Consider the following 21,696-nt stretch of genomic DNA (forward strand, 5'->3'; position numbering starts at 1 on the left):
AAGCTAGTGTGTGTGAGGGGCGTGGCTAAAGCTAGCATGTGTGAGGGGAGTGGCTAAAGCTAGCGTGTGTGAGGGGCGTGACTAAAGCTAGCGTGTGTGAGGGGCGTGACTAAAGCTAATGTGTGTGAGGGGCGTGGCTAAAGCTAGTGTGTGTGAGGGGCGTGACTAAAGCTAGTGTGTGTGAGGGGCGTGGCTAAAGCTGGTGTGTGTGAGGGGCGTGACTAAAGCTAGTGTGTGTGAGGGGCGTGACTAAAGCTAGTGTGTGTGAGGGGCGTGGCTAAAGCTGGTGTGTGTCAGGGTCGTGGCTAAAGCTAGTGTGTGTGAGGGGCGTGACTAAAGCTAGTGTGTGTGAGGGGCGTGACTAAAGCTAGCGTGTGTGGGAGGGGCGTGGCTAAAGCTAGTGTGTGTGAGGGGCGTGGCTAAAGCTAGCGTGTGTGAGTGGCGTCACTAAAGCTAGCGTGTGTGAGGGGCGTGACTAAAGCTAGCGTGTGTGAGGGGCGTGACTAAAGCTAGTGTGTGTGAGGGGCGTGGCTAAAGCTAGTGTGTGTGAGGGGCGTGACTAAAGCTAGTGTGTGTGAGGGGCGTGGCTAAAGCTAGTGTGTGTGAGGGGCGTGGCTAAAGCTAGCGTGTGTGGGAGGGGCGTGGCTAAAGCTGGTGTGTGTGAGGGGCGTGGCTAAAGCTAGCGTGTGTGGGAGGGGCGTGGCTAAAGCTAGTGTGTGAGGGGCGTGGCTAAAGCTAGCATGTGTGAGGGGAGTGGCTAAAGCTAGTGTGTGTGAGGGGCGTGACTAAAGCTAGCGTGTGTGAGGGGCGTGACTAAAGCTAGCGTGTGTGAGGGGCGTGACTAAAGCTAATGTGTGTGAGGGGCGTGGCTAAAGCTAGTGTGTGTGAGGGGCGTGACTAAATCTAGTGTGTGTGAGGGGCGTGACTAAAGCTAGTGTGTGAGGGGCGTAGCTAAAGCTAGTGTGTGTGAGGGGCGTGACTAAAGCTAGTGTGTGTGAGGGGCGTGGCTAAAGCTAGTGTGTGTGAGGGGCATGGCTAAAGCTAGCATGTGTGAGGGGCGTGGCTAAAGCTAGCGTGTGTGGGAGGGGCGTGGCTAAAGCTAGCGTGTGTGAGGGGCGTGGCTAAAGCTAGCGCGTGTGGGAGGGGCGTGGCTAAAGCTAGCGTGTGTGGGAGGGGCATGGCTAAAGCTAGTGTGTGTGAGGGGCGTGGCTAAAGCTAGCGTGTGTGAGTGGCGTGACTAAAGCTAGCGTGTGTGGGAGGGGCGTGGCTAAAGCTAGTGTGTGTGAGGGGCGTGGCTAAAGCTAGCGTGTGTGAGTGGCGTGACTAAAGCTAGCGTGTGTGAGTGGCGTGGCTAAAGCTAGCGTGTGTGGGAGGGGCGTGGCTAAAGCTAGTGTGTGTGAGGGGCGTGACTAAAGCTAGTGTGTGAGGGGCGTGGCTAAAGCTAGCGTGTGTGTGAGGGGCGTGGCTAAAGCTAGTGTGTGAGGGGCGTGGCGTTTGAACCTCTCTTTATGTCATGCTAATTCTAATGCTAACGTCAGACGCTTTATGACCTTGAAATATCAGATTGTGGCTCTTGACAAAGAGAGTGCCATAAACAGGAAACAGCTGTTGCTAACGTGCTTTGCTAACTTTGTGTTGCTAACGTGCTATGTTAGCTTTGTGTTGCTAAGGCTCCACATAGTCGTTAGCATCAGTGGAAACACGACGCTGTAGCACGAGATCAAGTCAGAGTTTGGAGACAAATGATTCTTTTGTGTTTCTTTTTGCCTCTTGTTTTTGGCCTGAGTCTGTGTTCTCTCTTGTCCAATCATCTGGCTGTGCTGTGAAGCTCCTCCCCCTGAGCTAAAGTCACATTAGTGTGGACACAGCCTCTTTAACCCTTGTGCTTCCCTCACAGTGCAAGGGTTAAAAACTCTTCTTTTAACAACTTATGTTTTTAACATAAAACAAAGAAACAAACAAACTAAACATATTTTTTTAAAAGGAATTTTCTGGAGGCGTTCTACGAGAGACGCCTGTGAGTCGTCCAGACCTGAAGATAGCACGCCCCGCCCTCTCCCCTGTCATTCGGGTCTTGCCCCGCCCTCTCCCCTGTCATTGTGGTCCAGCCCCGACCTCTCACCTGTTGCTGTGGTCTAGCCCCGCCCTCTCACCTGTTGCTGTGGTCCAGCCCCGCCCTCTCACCTGTCATTGTGGTCTAGCCACGCCCTCTCACCTGTCACTGTGGTTTAGCCCCGCCCTCTACTCTGTCATTGTGGTCCAGCCCCGCCCTCTCACCTGTCATTGTGGTCTAGCCCAGCCCTCTTACCTGTCACTGTGGTTTAGCCCTGCCCTCTCCCCTGTCATTGTGGTCTAGCCCCGCCCTCTCACCTGTTGCTGCGGTTTAGCCCTGCCCTCTCCCCTGTCATTGTGGTCTAGCCCCGCCCTCTCACCTGTCACTGTGGTTTACCCCTGCCCTCTCACCTGTCACTGTGGTCTAGCCCCGCCCTCTCACCTGTCACTGTGGTTTACCCCTGCCCTCTCACCTGTCACTGTGGTCTAGCCCCGCCCTCTCACCTGTCGTCGTGGTACTCTTGTCTCCCTCGGGGGTCGTAGTGGCGGTTCGGGGAGCGCGAGCGCCGGTTTTGAGGAAGCTCATCGTCCAAACTCCTGAAAAAGATCAAAGTGTCTCAAAGGTTCAGGAATTATCATCAGGACGTCACTAACGCTGTAACTGGAGGTGTTTGTTTACTTAGAGTCGACCCCTAGAATGTTCTGTTTGGCATATCTCCATGGAGACGAGCAGTGGCCCCTCCAGGCCCAGTTACAGGTCAGGTCTGTGGAGAGGTGACCAGTGAAACATCTCCATAGAGAGATGTTCTGTGTCACGGGACGTCCGCTCTCCAAAGGAACGCTTCAAACCGGGCAAGCTTTCCTCGCCGTACGTTAGTGAAGATGCAGCGTTTTCCCGCTCGCTGTGCAGCGTGCGTCTGCATTGTGCGTCCTCGGCGTGCCTCTTTGGCGTGCTCGGGAGCTGAGGAGGCGTTCCAGGTCTCGCCGCAGCAGACGCTTGGCTCGGCGCTCTGGCTCAGGCTGAACTGGCAGAACTCTCAGTCCTGCACCAGATTTTCATTATGAGATGGATTCTTCTGAGCGCACTCCAAAAAACGCCTCATCCTCTAATGTATTTGTCTATTTTTATTACAAAAAAGACTGCAAACGAGGCTTAAAATTTATGTCTCTAAATGTCCAAAGACGCGTCCCAGAAACAAGTCCAGACCAGGACAAAACCAGGTTTTGGACTGAGACAGGACTTGTCTCTGATTGGTCTTCTTCTTCTCTCACTCTGGATCTGGAGCAGGTTCTGAGATGACAGAACGTGATCCAGATTTGTAGTTAAACCAGGGCGGGGCTTACCTCTGTGTGGAGGCATTGGGCGGGGCTTACCTCTGTGTGGGGACATTGGGCGGGGCTTACCTCTGTGTGGGGCATTGGGCGGGGCTTACCTCTGTGTGGAGACATTGGGCGGGGCTTACCTCTGTGTGGGGCGTTGGGCGGGGCTTACCTCTGTGTGGAGGCATTGGGCGGGGCTTACCTCTGTGTGGGGCGTTGGGCGGGGCTTACCTCTGTGTGGGGACATTGGGCGGGGCTTACCTCTGTGTGGAGGCATTGGGCGGGGCTTACCTCTGTGTGGAGGCATTGGGCGGGGCTTACCTCTGTGTGGAGGCATTGGGCGGGGCTTACCTCTGTGTGGAGGCATTGGGCGGGGCTTACCTCTGCGTGGGGATATTGGGCGGGGCTTACCTCTGTGTGGAGGCATTGGGCGGGGCTTACCTCTGTGTGGAGGCATTGGGCGGGGCTTACCTCTGCGTGGGGACATTGGGCGGGGCTTACCTCTGTGTGGAGGCATTGGGCGGGGCTTACCTCTGTGTGGAGGCATTGGGCGGGGCTTACCTCTGCGTGGGGACATTGGGCGGGGCTTACCTCTGTGTGGAGGCATTGGGCGGGGCTTACCTCTGTGTGGAGGCATTGGGCGGGGCTTACCTCTGTGTGGAGGCATTGGGCGGGGCTTACCTCTGTGTGGAGGCATTGGGCGGGGCTTACCTCTGTGTGGGGACATTGGGCGGGGCTTACCTCTGTGTGGAGGCATTGGGCGGGGTTTACCTCTGTGCGGGGACATTGGGCGGGGCTTACCTCTGTGTGGAGACATTGGGCGGGGCTTACCTCTGTGTGGGGACATTGGGCGGGGCTTACCTCTGTGTGGGGGCATTGGGCGGGGCTTACCTCTGTGCTGGGACGTTGGGCGGGGCTTACCTCTGTGTGGAGGCATTGGGCGGGGCTTACCTCTGTGCGGGGACGTTGGGCGGGGCTTACCTCTGTGTGGAGGCATTGGGCGGGGCTTACCTCTGTGTGGGGGCATTGGGCGGGGCTTACCTCTGTGCGGGGACGTTGGGCGGGGCTTACCTCTGTGTGGGGGCATTGGGCGGGGCTTACCTCTGTGTGGAGGCATTGGGCGGGGCTTACCTCTGTGTGGAGGCATTGGGCGGGGCTTACCTCTGTGCGGGGACGTTGGGCGGGGCTTACCTCTGTGTGGGGACATTGGGCGGGGCTTACCTCTGTGCGGGGACGTTGGGCGGGGCTTACCTCTGTGCGGGGACGTTGGGCGGTCTTGACCTGGTCCGGCCCTGTTCTTCTCGATGTGGAGACACAGATCTGGAGCGTATGTGGCGCGAGGGTGTTCTCTGAGGATCAGGAACCTCCAGAGTAGAACCCGACTCTCTCTGTCGCTCTCGGCCCCTGGACTCCACTGCACAACACACATGTGCAACAGTTACACACATGTACAACAGTTACACACATGTACAACAGTTACACACATGTACAACAGTTACACACATGTTTAACAGTTATACATGTGTGTAACAGTTACACATGTGTGTAACTGTTATACATGTGTGTAACAGTTATACATGTGTGTAACAGTTACACACATGTATAACTGTTACACACATGTACAACAGTTACACACATGTATAACAGTTACACATGTGTGTAACTGTTATACACACATGTATAACAGTTACACAGATGTATAACTGTTATACATGTGTGTATAACAGACTGATTAGTTGTAGGAAAATGGAACATTGCCATTGTAAACGGGCGGAGCCCGTGCAAAAGTGTGAGCTAAACAAGCGCATGTTCCGTTCATATAAGCATGTAATGCAAAAATGTATAATTTTTACTGTAAAGAGGGCTAAAAACACAAAGTGTTTTTAAAATCAAAATGAACGAAAGTACCCGTCATTGACCAGGGACCCACACCATTTCTTCTTCTTCTTCTTCTTCTTCTTCTTCTTCTTCTTCTTCTTCTTCTTCTTCTTCTTCTTCTTCTTCTTCTTCTTCTTCTTCTTCTTCTTCTTCTTCTTCTTCTTCTTCTTCTTCTTCTTCTTCTTCTTCTTCTTCTTCTTCTTCTTCTTCTTCTTCTTCTTCTTCTTCTTCTTCTTCTTCTTCTTCTTCTTCTTCTTCTTCTTCTTCTTCTTCTTCTTCTTCTTCTTCTTCTTCTTCTTCTTCTTCTTCTTCTTCTTCTTCTTCTTCTTCTTCTTCTTCTTCTTCTTCTTCTTCTTCTTCTTCTTCTTCTTCTTCTTCTTCTTCTTCTTCTTCTTCTTCTTCTTCTTCTTCTTCTTCTTCTTCTTCTTCTTCTTCTTCTTCTTCTTCTTCTTCTTCTTCTTCTTCTTCTTCTTCTTCTTCTTCTTCTTCTTCTTCTTCTTCTTCTTCTTCTTCTTCTTCTTCTTCTTCTTCTTCTTCTTCTTCTTCTTCTTCTTCTTCTTCTTCTTCTTCTTCTTCTTCTTCTTCTTCTTCTTCTTCTTCTTCTTCTTCTTCTTCTTCTTCTTCTTCTTCTTCTTCTTCTTCTTCTTCTTCTTCTTCTTCTTCTTCTTCTTCTTCTTCTTCTTCTTCTTCTTCTTCTTCTTCTTCTTCTTCTTCTTCTTGGAACTACCCCCATATTTTTCACCCAGTGAAGATTGAGGAAAAGTCGCAAAAATTTGCACACCTCTAAAAATCGTGCCTCTCTACATTCATAAAATTTTAAAAATCAGATCGTAGAATCATGAAATTTGGCGCAGAGTGACAAGAGAAGTAAAAAATATTATTACGGCAACGCTAATCCAAGCAACCGTTTGAAATGGTTGCTTGGATTAGTAAATAATATGTCGCACTTTTACGAACTCCTCCCAGGACGTTGGCCATAAAAAGCTGAAATTTTGTGAAAATGATGTTGAGGAGTGGGACATCAAAAGTTCCAAAATCCAAATGACTTTGATCTCTGTCACGGTCTGTGCGGCGAAGCCTCAAACGGTAACTACAATTTAGGAAATTTCCAAATTTTAAATTCACTGCCATTTGCAGAGATAAAGTCCGAACTGCGTCAAATTCGAATCAGTTGTTAAACTCTTTGCTCTAAACATATTTTAAGTAAAATAAATTAATTTGGTATGAAAGCGTCTCCTAGAGAGTGACATTAAATTTTTAAAGGGTAAAATGTTGAATTTTTCGAAATTTTACTAAATTTGTCACAAAATTCCATTTGGCATCCCAATTAGAATTAGAATATTTGTTAAGGCGTAACCGTAGCGATGACAGAAACGTCCCATGTTATTCCAATGGGGAAATTGCCAGAACGTGTTTATACTTTAGACTTTTACAAACTCCACGGCTTAAGGGTGGTCTAAACAGCCATAAACCAGGTCTAAAGCAGGTCTAAAGCAGGTCTAAACCAGGGCTGAACCAGGTCTAAACCAGGTCTAAACCAGGACTAAACCAGGACTAAACCAGATCTAAACCAGGACTAAACCAGGTCTAAACCAGGACTAAACCAGGACTAAACCAGGACTAAACCAGGACTAAACCAGGTCTAAACCAGGGCTGAACCAGGTCTAAACCAGGTCTAAACCAGGACTAAACCAGGACTAAACCAGATCTAAACCAGGACTAAACCAGGTCTAAACCAGGACTAAACCAGGACTAAACCAGGACTAAACCAGGACTAAACCAGGTCTAAACCAGATCTAAACCAGGACTAAACCAGGTCTAAACCAGGACTAAACCAGGACTAAACCAGATCTAAACCAGGACTAAACCAGGTCTAAACCAGGACTAAACCAGTGAAATCTGAAAGTTTAGCGACTGGTGCAGAATTGGACTTGAATGCTTTTATTTTGAATGCTTTTAAGCTCTTGGATCCTCGTGTTGAGCCTCTGTTTGTGGCTCCTTCTGTTTCGCAGCAGAACAATCTGTTCAAGTTATAAATAAAACTGAGTCTGGATCCAGATTTCGTGGTTTAAGAGCAGCTCAAATCCGACAGAAGGACGAGAACGTGAACCGGAGAACACCATGAACTCAACATATTCAACATATTCAACATATTCAACATATTCAACATATTCAAAATATTCAACATATTCAACATATTCAACATATTCAAAATATTCAACATATTCAACATATTCAACATATTCAAAATATTCAACATATTCAACATATTCAACATATCTCAGTATTTGGTCTTTTGATGACATCATTTCCACACAGAACGACGTGTGCGTAAACGTCTTATAGAGGTTCAAAAGTCACAATATAAAGTTTATTTTTACGATTATTGTCAGAAAAAACATCCCGATTATTGAGAAATCTTTCATTTTCCATTCATCCCTCTTCTACCCTTTACCCGGGGCCGGGGCCGGGGCCGGGTCGCGGGGGCAGCAGTCTGAGCAGGGACTCCCAGACTTCCTTCTACTTCGGAAACACAACAGTGAGAGACATGTCCCCCACCCGAAGACGAAGGGACGCGACCCTCTCGTCCACCGGGGTGAACTCCAACACATGGCGACTGAGCTGAGGGACTATAAGTCCACACCAGCCCCGCCCGCACCAGCCCCGCCCACACCAGCCCCGCCTCTCCCCGCGGGCAGCACCAGAGAAGTGGAGCGTCCAGTCCCTCTGGAGGAGATGGTTCCAGAGCCCAAACTGTGCTGGAGGCGACGCCCACTATATCTAGTCGATATTGCTCGACCTCCCGCACAAGCTCAGGCTCCTCCCCCCAGCGAGGGGACATTCCATGTCCCCAGAGTTAGTCTCTGTGTCTGGAGATCTGGTCGCCGAGGCCCCTGCCGTCGACTGCCGCCCAGATCTCTTTGCACCGGCCCCTTATGGATCCTCCTGCGGGTGGTGGGCCCACGGGAGGGGGGCCCCACGTCGCTCCTTCGGGCTGTGCCCGGCCGGGCCCCGTGGGGTAAGACCCGGCCACCAGGCGCTCGCCATCGAGCACCCATCCCAGGCCTAGCTCCAGGACGGGGCCCCGGTGACGCCGATCGCTTTCTTTCTTTCTTTCATTCTAAATCAAGTGAAATGTGACGTAAACAGCCGGATCAAAGGCTCTTTACACCGACATAAGGTCAGTTCTGATCAAAAAAGTGACATTTTTGTCCCGTTTGTGGGATATTTTAGCTCCCACGTTCAAATGTGCAATTTTGATCCCAGTTTAATTGTCTGATAATGGAATGTTCAGGAGATTAAGAACACATGTTTTTGTTGGATTAATCTGAGGATAAAATTGTGATAAATTGTGATAAATTGTGATAAATTGTCATAAATTGTGATAAATTGTGATAAATTGTGATAAATTGTGATAAATTGTCATAAATTGTCATAAATTGTGATAAATTGTGTGGTTCAGAAGCGTCTTCAGTCTCACCTTTGGACACGGAGCCTTCATCAAACTCTGGTTCAGACAGACGCTGAGATCCTACACATGACGAGCATGCACCAGACACATGAGAGAGCACAGTTAAACCACAGACAGACAACAGACGGACAACAGACGGACAACAGATTTAGACAACAGTTTACTCTGGGTTTACTCTAGGTTTACTCCGGGTTTACTCTGGGTTTACTCCGGGTTTACTCTGGGTTTACTCCGGGTTCACTCCGGGTTTAAGCTGGGTTTACTCTAAGCTTACTCTGGGTTTACTCCGGGTTTACTCCAGGTTTACTCTAAGCCTACTCTGGGTTTACTCTGGGTTTACTCTGGGTTTACTCTGGGTTTACTCTGGGTTTACTCTGGGTTTACTCCGGGTTTACTCCAGGTTTACTCTAAGCCTACTCTGGGTTTACTCCGGGTTTACTCCGGGTTTACTCTGGGTTTACCCCGGGTTTACTCCGGGTTTACTCTGGGTTTACTCTGGGTTTACTCTGGGTTTACTCCGGGTTTACTCCGGGTTTACTCCGGGTTTACTCTGGGTTTACCCCGGGTTTACTCCGGGTTTACTCCGGGTTTACTCTGGGTTTACTCTGGGTTTACCCCGGGTTTACTCCGGGTTTACTCCGGGTTTACTCCGGGTTTACTCCAGGTTTACTCCAGGTTTACTCCAGGTTTACTCCGGGTTTACTTCGGGTTTACTCCGGGTTAACTCCGGGTTTACTCCAGGTTAACTCCGGGTTAACTCCGGGTTAACTCCGGGTTTACTCCGGGTTTACTCCGGGTTAACTCCGGGTTTACTCCAGGTTAACTCTGGGTTAACTCTGGGTTTACTCCGGGTTTACTCCGGGTTAACTCCGGGTTTACTCCGGGTTTACTCTGGGTTAACTCTGGGTTTACTCCAGGTTAACTCCAGGTTAACTCCGGGTTAACTCTGGGTTTACTCCGGGTTTACTCCAGGTTAACTCCGGGTTAACTCTGGGTTTACTCCGGGTTTACTCCAGGTTAACTCCGGGTTAACTCTGGGTTTACTCCGGGTTTACTCCAGGTTAACTCCGGGTTAACTCTGGGTTTACTCCGGGTTTACTCCAGGTTAACTCCGGGTTAACTGTGGGTTTACTCCGGGTTCACTCCGGGTTTAAGCTGGGTTTACTCTAAGCTTACTCTGGGTTTACTCCGGGTTTACTCCAGGTTTACTCTAAGCCTACTCTGGGTTTACTCTGGGTTTACTCTGGGTTTACTCTGGGTTTACTCCGGGTTTACTCCGGGTTTACTCCGGGTTTACTCCGGGTTTACTCTGGGTTTACTCTGGGTTTACCCCGGGTTTACTCCGGGTTTACTCCGGGTTTACTCTGGGTTTACTCTGGGTTTACTCCGGGTTTACTCCGGGTTTACTCCGGGTTTACTCTGGGTTTACTCTGGGTTTACTCCGGGTTTACTCCGGGTTTACTCCGGGTTTACTCTGGGTTTACCCCGGGTTTACTCCGGGTTTACTCTGGGTTAACTCTGGGTTTACTCCGGGTTTACTCCGGGTTAACTCCGGGTTTACTCCAGGTTTACTCTGGGTTAACTCCGGGTTTACTCCAGGTTTACTCTGGGTTAACGCTGGGTTTACTCCAGGTTAACTCCAGGTTAACTCCGGGTTAACTCCGGGTTTACTCCGGGTTTACTCCAGGTTAACTCCGGGTTTACTCCGGGTTTACTCTGGGTTTACTCCGGGTTAACTCCAGGTTAACTCCGGGTTAACTCTGGGTTTACTCCAGGTTAACTCCAGGTTAACTCCGGGTTAACTCTGGGTTTACTCCGGGTTTACTCCGGGTTAACTCCGGGTTAACTCTGGGTTTACTCCGGGTTTACTCCGGGTTAACTCCGGGTTAACTCTGGGTTTACTCCGGGTTTACTCCGGGTTTACTCCAGGTTAACTCCGGGTTAACTCTGGGTAAAAATTACGAAAAAAAGTGAAATAAAAATTCAAACTTAAAAAATGAAAATCTATAAAACTGGACCAACAAATATATATTGAGCGTCAACTTCAGGAATTAAATGCCGTTTTACAACATTAAAACTTGATATTTCAAGTTTCAAATTCCAGTTTTTCAGTTTCAGTTTTGTAATAAAAATATGTGCTTTGCAGTAAAAGAATGTCATGGAATATTTTGGACATGAATATGATTAAAAGATGTAAATATGAAAGTGATAAATGAGGTTAAATTGAGTATTTGAACTGGAGTTAAAGGAGAACCAGGAGAGTTCAGGACGACGTGTTGGACTCACGCTGCAGCTTCTTGGCCGGACCGTCGGGATGGACATGTCTCCGGGACAGGAACGGTGAAGGGCGTGGCAGCGGGATGGAGGACACGTCGTGAGTCTGGAGAGGGTACCAGTGAGGCTTTTCATCCAGCAGCGCCGTCTCCAGCTCGATCAAGATCTGAGAGGAACGAGCAAGACTGTGACTCCTGCATCTGGACAACACTGTGACTCCTGCATCTGGACAACACTGTGACTCCTGCATCTGGACAACACTGTGACTCCTGCATCTGGACAACACTGTGACTCCTGCATCTGGACAACACTGTGACTCCTGCATCTGGACAACACTGTGACTCCTGCATCTGGACAAACACTGTGACTCCTGCATCTGGACAACACTGTGACTCCTGCATCTGGACAAACACTGTGACTCCTGCATCTGGACAAACACTGTGACTCCTGCATCTGGACAAACACTGTGACTCCTGCATCTGGACAAACACTGTGACTCCTGCATCTGGACAAACACTGTGACTCCTGCATCTGGACAACACTGTGACTCCTGCATCGAAACAACACTGTGACTCCTGCATCTGGACAAACACTGTGACTCCTGCATCTGGACAACACTGTGACTCCTGCATCTGGACAAACACTGTGACTCCTGCATCTGGACAACACTGTGACTCCTGCATCTGGACAAACACTGTGACTCCTGCATCTGGACAACACTGTGACTCCTGCATCGAAACAACACTGTGACTCCTGCATCGAAACAACACTGTGACTCCTGCATCTGGACAACACTGTGACTCCTGCATCTGGACAACACTGTGACTCCTGCATCTGGACAAAGACTGTGACTCCTGCATCTGGACAACACTGACTCCTGCATCTGGACAACACTGTGACTCCTGCATCTGGACAAAGACTGTGACTCCTGCATCTGGACAACACTGTGACTCCTGTATCTGGACAAAGACTGTGACTCCTGCATCTGGACAACACTGTGACTCCTGCATCTGGACAAACACTGTGACTCCTGCATCTGGACAAACACTGTGACTCCTGCATCTGGACAATACTGTGACTCCTGCATCTGGACAACACTGTGACTCCTGCATCTGGACAAACACTGTGACTCCTGCATCTGGACAACACTGTGACTCCTGCATCTGGACAAACACTGTGACTCCTGCATCTGGACAACACTGTGACTCCTGCATCGAAACAACACTGTGACTCCTGCATCGAAACAACACTGTGACTCCTGCATCTGGACAACACTGTGACTCCTGCATCTGGACAACACTGTGACTCCTGCATCTGGACAAAGACTGTGACTCCTGCATCTGGACAACACTGACTCCTGCATCTGGACAACACTGTGACTCCTGCATCTGGACAAAGACTGTGACTCCTGCATCTGGACAACACTGTGACTCCTGTATCTGGACAAAGACTGTGACTCCTGCATCTGGACAACACTGTGACTCCTGCATCTGGACAAACACTGTGACTCCTGCATCTGGACAAACACTGTGACTCCTGCATCTGGACAACACTGTGACTCCTGCATCTGGACAACACTGTGACTCCTGCATCTGGACAAACACTGTGACTCCTGCATCTGGACAACACTGTGACTCCTGCATCTGGACAAACACTGTGACTCCTGCATCTGGACAAACACTGTGACTCCTGCATCTGGACAACACTGTGACTCCTGCATCTGGACAAACACTGTGACTCCTGCATCTGGACAAACACTGTGACTCCTGCATCTGGACAACACTGTGACTCCTGCATCTGGACAAACACTGTGACTCCTGCATCTGGACAACACTGTGACTCCTGCATCTGGACAAACACTGTGACTCCTGCATCTGGACAACACTGTGACTCCTGCATCTGGACAAACACTGTGACTCCTGCATCTGGACAACACTGTGACTCCTGCATCGAAACAACACTGTGACTCCTGCATCGAAACAACACTGTGACTCCTGCATCTGGACAACACTGTGACTCCTGCATCTGGACAACACTGTGACTCCTGCATCTGGACAAAGACTGTGACTCCTGCATCTGGACAACACTGTGACTCCTGTATCTGGACAAAGACTGTGACTCCTGCATCTGGACAACACTGTGACTCCTGCATCCGGACAACACTGTGACTCCTGCATCTGGACAAACACTGTGACTCCTGCATCTGGACAACACTGTGACTCCTGCATCTGGACAAAGACTGTGACTCCTGCATCTGGACAAAGACTGTGACTCCTTCATCTGGAAAACACTGTGACTCCTGCATCTGGACAAAGACTGTGACTCCTGCATCTGGACAACACTGTGACTCCTGCATCTGGACAACACTGTGACTCCTGCATCTGGACAAACACTGTGACTCCTGCATCACTGTGACTCCTGCATCTGGACAAACACTGTGACTCCTGCATCTGGACAAACACTGTGACTCCTGCATCTGGACAAACACTGTGACTCCTGCATCTGGACAACACTGTGACTCCTGCATCTGGACAAACACTGTGACTCCTGCATCTGGACAACACTGTGACTCCTGCATCTGGACAAACACTGTGACTCCTGCATCTGGACAACACTGTGACTCCTGCATCTGGACAAACACTGTGACTCCTGCATCTGGACAACACTGTGACTCCTGCATCGAAACAACACTGTGACTCCTGCATCGAAACAACACTGTGACTCCTGCATCTGGACAACACTGTGACTCCTGCATCTGGACAACACTGTGACTCCTGCATCTGGACAAAGACTGTGACTCCTGCATCTGGACAACACTGACTCCTGCATCTGGACAACACTGTGACTCCTGCATCTGGACAAAGACTGTGACTCCTGCATCTGGACAACACTGTGACTCCTGTATCTGGACAAAGACTGTGACTCCTGCATCTGGACAACACTGTGACTCCTGCATCCGGACAACACTGTGACTCCTGCATCTGGACAAACACTGTGACTCCTGCATCTGGACAACACTGTGACTCCTGCATCTGGACAAACACTGTGACTCCTGCATCTGGACAACACTGTGACTCCTGCATCTGGACAAAGACTGTGACTCCTGCATCTGGACAAAGACTGTGACTCCTTCATCTGGAAAACACTGTGACTCCTGCATCTGGACAAAGACTGTGACTCCTGCATCTGGACAACACTGTGACTCCTGCATCTGGACAACACTGACTCCTGCATCTGGACAACACTGTGACTCCTGCATCTGGACAACACTGACTCCTGCATCTGGACAAACACTGTGACTCCTGCATCTGGACAAAGACTGTGACCCTCAGCAGCTCCTCGTGACCCCCTGCAGCTCCTCGTGACCCCCTGCAGCTCCTCGTGACTCTCTGCAGCTCCTCGTGACCCTCTGCAGCTCCTCGTGACTCTCTGCATCTCCACGTGACCCTCTGCAGCTCCTCGTGACCCCCTGCAGCTCCTCGTTACCCCCTGCAGCTCCTCGTGACCCCCTGCAGCTCCTCGTGACTCTCTGCATCTCCACGTGACCCTCTGCAGCTCCTCTTGACCCCTGCAGCTCCTCGTGACTCTCTGCAGCTCCTCGTGACCCCCTGCAGCTCCTCGTGACCCTCTGCAGCTCCTCGTGACCCTCTGCAGCTCCTCGTGACTCTCTGCAGCTCCTCGTGACCCTCTGCAGCTCCTCGTGACCCCCTGCAGCTCCTCGTGACCCTCTGCAGCTCCTTGTGACCCCCTGCAGCTCCTCGTGACCCCCTGCAGCTCCTCGTGACTCTCTGCATCTCCACGTGACCCTCTGCAGCTCCTCGTGACTCTCTGCAGCTCCTCGTGACTCTCTGCATCTCCACGTGACCCTCTGCAGCTCCTCGTGACCCTCTGCAGCTCCTCGTGACTCTCTGCAGCTCCTCGTGACCCCCTGCAGCTCCTCGTGACCCCCTGCAGCTCCTCGTGACCCTCTGCATCTCCACTTGACTCTCTGCAGCTCCTCGTGACCCTCTGCATCTCCACTTGACTCTCTGCAGCTCCTCGTGACCCTCTGCAGCTCCTCGTGACTCTCTGCATCTCCACGTGACCCTCTGCAGCTCCTCGTGACTCTCTGCAGCTCCTCGTGACCCCCTGCAGCTCCTCGTGACCCCCTGCAGCTCCTCGTGAACCCCTGCAGCTCCTCGTGACTCTCTGCAGCTCCTCGTGACCCCCTGTAGCTCCTCGTGACCCCCTGCAGCTCCTCGTGACCCCCTGCAGCTCCTCGTGACCCTCTGCAGCTCCTCGTGAACCCCTGCAGCTCCTCGTGAACCCCTGCAGCTCCTCGTGACTCTCTGCAGCTCCTCGTGACCCCCTGCAGCTCCTCGTGACCCCCTGCAGCTCCTCGTGACCCCCTGCAGCTCCTCGTGACCCCCTGCAGCTCCTCGTGACCCTCTGCAGCTCCTCGTGACCCCCTGCAGCTCCTCGTGACCCTCTGCAGCTCCTCGTGACCCCCTGCAGCTCCTCGTGACCCCCTGCAGCTCCTCGTGACCCCCTGCAGCTCCTCGTGACCCCCTGCAGCTCCTCGTGACCCTCTGCAGCTCCTCGTGACCCCCTGCAGCTCCTCGTGACTCTCTGCAGCTCCTCGTGAACCCCTGCAGCTCCTCGTGACTCTCTGCAGCTCCTCGTGACCCCCTGCAGCTCCTCGTGACCCCCTGCAGCTCCTCGTGACCCCCTGCAGCTCCTCGTGACCCTCTGCAGCTCCTCGTGACCCTCCTCAGATGGTTACCTCTCCCATGAAGATGCTGTCCTCGTCTGGAGAGCGAGGCTGGTCCCACAGCGTCAGCTCCAACATGTGGTTCCTGAAGTCTCGTCGATGGACGTGGGAGTAAACGAAGGTCTGGTTCCATTTGGGCTCCAGCGTCTTCTTCACGGCTTTGGTCCGACGCTTGCTCTTGTCACTGGAACACAACAAACAACAAACAGGAAGTTCTGTCCGTCACAAGGAAATGACCCGTTATATTTCAACTAAAACACAGTGTCACAGATGAAGCGCGGCAAGACTAAACCAGGACTAAACCAGGACTAAACCAGGACTAAACCAGGACTAAACCAGGACTAAAGCAGGACTAAACCAGGACTAGACCAGGACAAAACCAGGTCTAAACCAGGTCTATACCAGGTCTAAATCAGGACTAAACTAGGAGTCAAACCCTTCCCAAGGCGATATTTACTGTATTGACTTTTTTTTCTATTCGTACTGCGACTAACAATCATTTTGCTATTTGATTAATCCAGTGATTACTCTTTCGATGAATCGCTAAGACTGGAAGACATGTTGAGCGAGGACATTTACAGACCACAAACACAAAGACGTTTCCTGTGTCATTTTCTGTCATTCTTTCTCGTTTGAGTCATAAAAGCTCTTTTCATCACACATGGAATATTCTGTGTCTGTTTAGTCCAGATGACAATGATTGAATTAGTGATCTCCAGAGACATCTGAGTGTCTTCAGGGAAACATAGATCTGACTCGTCTGCATCACTGTGATAGGACACATTTTCACTGCGTGTCATGTGACCTAACGGCAGCATGTATTGGTTGAACAGAAGGGGTCCCAGGACTGACCCTTGGGGCCCTCCACAGGTCAGGGGCATGTGGTCTGAGACACAAAGTACTTCCTGTCTTCCAGATAGGACCTTAACCAGTTTAGGGCGGGGCCAGTGATGCCCGCCCAGTCCTCTAGTCTCTGTAAGAGGATCCCATGATCGACAGTGTCAAAAGCAGCACTCAGATCTAACAGAAATAAGACTGAGGCTTTGGCCGTGTCAGTGTTCAGGCGGATGTCATTTGTCACTTTAATGAGAGCTTTTTCTGAGATCTGAAACTGGAAAAGATCCAGAGAGTTGTTTTCTACGAGGAAGTGGTTTAGCTGTTCAGAGACAACTTTTTCAAGGACTTTTCCCAGAAAGGACAGATTAGAGATGGAACGATAATGACTCCTCTTCTTTAGGAGAGGTTTAATGACTGTTTTCAAGGCCCTTAGGAATGTCCCAGACTCAAGCGACATATTGACTATTTCAGTGATTGGTGTCAACACTGCTTAACACAGCCTTTAGAAATCTGGAGGGGCTCGTGGAGGCAGGGTGTAGATGAAATCTGCAGATGATCTCCTGGATCAGCCACACAACTGTTGGACTACACTATTTGTAATTTACCTGAACTCATTGCACTCGTGGAATCTGGTGTTTACGGGTGAAATGAGTTATTACTGCATTTATTTCAGAAACATTCCTCTCTCTTGTTCTACATAAGATTCAGTTTTACAGTTTTCCTTTATCGATCTCATGAAACTGGGAGTCTGATTTTTACCATTTCTGCCATTCAACAGCATTAAGAGTAACAGAAGTAAAGAGTAGTGGTATTAGTATTAGTAGTAGCAGTATTAGTAGTAGCAGTATTAGCAGTAGCAGTAGCATTAGCAGTATTAGCAGTAGTAGCAGTAGCAGTAGCAGTAGCAGTAGTAGTAGCAGTAGCAGTAGTAGCAGTAGTAGCAGCAGCAGCAGTAGAAGTAGTAGTAGTATGGTGGATATGGTGGTGACGTCATTTCCGGTGAGTGTGTCGCGTTTTCAGAGCTGTTCGTTCTTAGAGCCTTTTACCGATTAATCCACGAATTATACACACTATTTACGCATCATATACACGAAAGTGAACGTTTGATTTCTCCGCAAACAATCCGGAGCCTCAAGCCGCTCGCTTTTCAGTATTTCGTGGATTAAAAAGCCCTCCTCACTCTCTAGCTCCAGCCTGAACTAGCCTAGCGTAGCCTAGCCGCTAGCGTCATGGCTGGATCTACCTTTACCTGTTTGAGCTGTCATATGTCGAGTCAGAACCCTGGCTCCTTCTCTGATGATAGGTGCGTGAAGTGCAGTGTAGTGGTAGTTTTGGAGGCCAGGGTTACGGAGTTAGAAGCGCGGATCCGCTGTTTAGAGGAGCTAAAGTCCAGTTATAGTTCGGTTTTAGCGCGAGGGCTACCGGACCGCGCTGCAGGGCGTAGCATTAGCATTAGCAGTAGCAGTAAGGCCGAGCTCAGCCCCTCAGCGTCTCCCGTGCAGCCGGGACTAGACCAGGAACAGAATAGGGACCAATTTGTGACAGTTCGGAGGGGACAAGGCACTAAACGCCGAACCTCAGAGCGCCGTGAGCTTCACGTCTATAATGGGTTTTCTCCCCTCAGCGATCACACGCCCGCTGAACACACGAGAGAAACTCTTGTAATCGGGAGTTCTATTGTTAGAGACGTGAAGCTGCCAGCTGCTAGCGTTAGGTGTTACCCGGGGGCCAGAATGGGTGACATCGAAGGAAACCTTAGGATCTTAAAGCGGAGCAGGACCCGTTTCCGGCGAGTCGTGGTTCACGCAGGCGGTAACGACGCCCGGCGGAGACAATCAGAGGTGCTCAAAGTTCAAGTAGCCGCGGTGTGTGACCTAGCGAAGTCGATGTCAGACACAGTAATATTTTCTGGTCCCCTGCCCAATCGGATCAATGCTGAATTGTACAGCCGTCTCTCAGCATTCAACAACTGGTTATCCAGATGGTGCCCTCAAAACAACGTTGTCTTTATTGATAACTGGAGTGCGTTTTGGGGAAAGCCCGGGCTCATACGCAGGGATGGCATCCATCCGACTTCGGAGGGTACATCCCTATTAGTTCGGAATTTGACCGATAGTCTTAGTCGTGTTAAGTGACCATCTAGGGATGAGCCCCAGGTGCAGAGCAGCAGTTCAAGACGCTCCTCTGTCGCTGAACTCTCGCCCGTTCTGTTACATGTGAAGTGTTCAGATTCAAGACAGATAGAGACTGTGTGTGTCCCTCGTGTCCCTCGTGTTCCTCGTACAAATAATGCCAAAAAGTCACATCTCAGAAAAAATATTTCAGGCGTCAGACCAAATAACTTAAGGAAAATAACAATCACAAATGACACAAATACACAAATGAATAAACACGTAAAATGTGGACTGCTAATCATTAGAGCAATTTCCTCCAAATCGCTCTTAGTTAATGAATTAATTAGTGACTATAACATAGATCTTCTAGCTCTAACTGAAACGTGGCTTCAACAAGACGACTACGTCAGACTAAATGAGTCCACCCCACCCACCCATGTTAACCCCACCCACCCATGTTAACCCCACCCACCCATGTTAACTTTCAGACTGCCAGGAGCACAGGCCGAGGTGGTGGTGTGGCAGTGATCTCACACTCAAGCCGACTCATGAGCCCTAAAACTAACAATGCATTTCACTCATTTGAAAGCCTTATGCTGTCGATCACATGTCCAAATATGAAAAACCAAAAAGGAGTTTTGTTCATAGTTATCTACCGACCTCCTGGTCCCTACTCAGAGTTTTTAACAGAGTTTTCTGACTTTATATCAAACTTAGTGTTAGCCTGGGATAAAATAGTTATAGTTGGAGACTTTAATATCCACGTGAACATGAGTGATGACGCTCTCAGTAATGCCTTCAGCGCCTTGTTAGACAGCATTGGTTTCACTCAGAATGTAAATAAACCGACTCACACTCACAAGAACACTCTGGATCTTGTCCTAACGTATGGAACAGAGATTAGTGACCTCAGTGTCCTCCCTCAAAACCCTATATTGTCAGATCATTTCCTAATTACCTTTCAGTTTATTCTTAAAGATCATCCAGTCCCACAAAATAAAGTTATAATGAAAAGGACAATATCTGAAAAATCTATCTCAAAATTCAAAGAAATAATAGAGCCAATATTCAGTGACATGTCATGTGATCACGTCATGTGATCATGTCATGTGATCACGTCATGTGATCCTGCTGAGAACAGTTTTAGTCCCAGTTTAAGTGATCAATTTGTCGACTTGACCATGAATTCTCTGAAGTCTGCTCTTGACGTTGTCGCGCCGTTAAAACAGAAGGTCATTAGGCCAAAGCGCGCCTCCCCATGGTACAACCAAGAACTGCGTTCACATAAACAAAGAGTTAGAAAGTTAGAGGGATTATTTTGTCGCTCTCACACCGAAGAATCCCTAAAAGCATGGAAAAGTTGCCTGCTGTCCTATAAGCAGGCTCTGCGTAAGGCCCAAACCAGATATTATTCAAATCTAATAGAAGTCAACAAAAGTAACACTAAATTCCTTTTCAGCACTGTAGCTAGGCTAACAAACTGTCACAGTGCAGTAGAGCCCTCAATCCCAGCTACACTTAGCTCTGATGATTTCCTCCTATTTTTTAACAATAAAATAAAAACAATCAGAGATAAATTAGATGAAATTACCCCCGCTATTAGCCCTGAACTAGCCCAAGCTGTAAATCTAACGTCCCATATAAATCCACCTGTAAACCTAGAAAGGTTCACAGCTGTTGATCAAGCAGAGATAACTTCAGCCATTATGTCCTATAAAAGCTCAACTTGTGTCCTAGACCCCATTCCAAGCAGACTCCTCAAAGACATTCTCCCCCTAATTATAGACCCTATTCTTAATATAATAAATACTTCACTCCAAAGTGGCTATGTTCCGCAGTCCTTCAAACATGCAGTCATTAAACCTCTTCTGAAAAAGCCTAATCTAGATCCCGACCTATTGGTAAACTACAGACCTATTTCAAATCTTCCCTTCGTCTCTAAAATCCTTGAAAAAGTTGTAGTAAAACAGCTTTGTCGCCACCTACAGGACAATAACTTATTTGAAGTTTTCCAGTCAGGGTTCAGAGCCCACCACAGCACTGAAACTGCACTAGTTAAAGTCACAAATGATTTGTTATTAGCCGCTGACGATGGACTGGTCTCAGTCCTGGTTCTGTTGGACCTCAGCGCAGCGTTTGACACCATCGACCACAACATTCTACTGCAGAGGTTAGAATGTGATGTAGGTGTTGGAGGAACAGCCCTCAGCTGGTTTAAATCCTATCTATCTGATAGGTTCCAATTTGTTAATGTAAACCAGAGCTCCTCACCAAGCTCTAAAGTAATTTACGGTGTGCCACAGGGTTCGGTACTCGGTCCAATTCTGTTTACTCTTTATATGCTGCCATTAGGCAACATTATCAGGTCACATGGCATTAACTTCCACTGCTCTGCAGATGACACTCAGCTGTATTTATCAATGAAACCTGATCAGAGCGATCAAGTAGACAGACTTAGTACTTGTGTGAAGGAGATAAAAACCTGGATGACACTTAACTACCTGCTTCTTAACCCTGAAAAAACCGAGGTCATTGTGCTTGGCCCTAAGCATCTACGAGACGATCTATCTGAGCAGATAGTCACACTGGACAATGTCAGTGTAGCCTCCAGTTCTACTGTAAGAAACCTCAGAGTCTTATTTGACCAGGAGCTCTCATTTAAAGCTCATATAAATCAAGCTTGTAAAACAGCCTATTTCCATTTGTGCAACAAGAGCCAAAATCAGAAGAATTCTGCCTAAAAGTGATGCCGAAAAAACTTATCCATGCATTTGTAACGACTAGATTAGACTACTGTAACTCCCTGCTTGCAGCGTGTCCTAAAAGCTCCATAAAAAGCTTTCAACTGGTTCAAAATGCAGCAGCAAGATTACTAACAGGAACAAAAAGAAGAGAGCACATTACGCCAGTGCTGAAGTCTCTTCACTGGCTCCCCGTCGAGTCCAGAATCAAATTTAAAATTCTACTCTTGACCTACAAAGCCATAAATGACATGGCCC

The 21,696-nt window shown here is 49.2% G+C and overlaps 1 protein-coding gene across 1 annotated transcript in view; it reads right to left on the reverse strand.

Annotated features, from left to right (window-relative positions):
* Window positions 1-21,696, reverse strand: part of LOC140351120 (regulating synaptic membrane exocytosis protein 1-like) — a 138,244-nt gene that overhangs the window by 58,698 nt on the left and 57,850 nt on the right. The window contains exons 14-18 of the mRNA XM_072436821.1: window positions 15,759-15,930; window positions 11,009-11,162; window positions 8,732-8,782; window positions 4,624-4,786; window positions 2,557-2,649 (exon numbers count right to left, since the gene is read on the reverse strand). Coding sequence (XP_072292922.1) covers window positions 2,557-2,649; window positions 4,624-4,786; window positions 8,732-8,782; window positions 11,009-11,162; window positions 15,759-15,930 — 633 coding nt within the window. The remainder of the gene's footprint in view (window positions 1-2,556; window positions 2,650-4,623; window positions 4,787-8,731; window positions 8,783-11,008; window positions 11,163-15,758; window positions 15,931-21,696) is intronic.

This window comes from Eucyclogobius newberryi, unplaced genomic scaffold (assembly GCF_026437365.1).
Source record: "Eucyclogobius newberryi isolate DKJ021-1_F unplaced genomic scaffold, fEucNew1.0.hap1 SCAF_8, whole genome shotgun sequence".
In the NCBI taxonomy this organism is placed as follows: domain Eukaryota; kingdom Metazoa; phylum Chordata; class Actinopteri; order Gobiiformes; family Gobiidae; genus Eucyclogobius; species Eucyclogobius newberryi.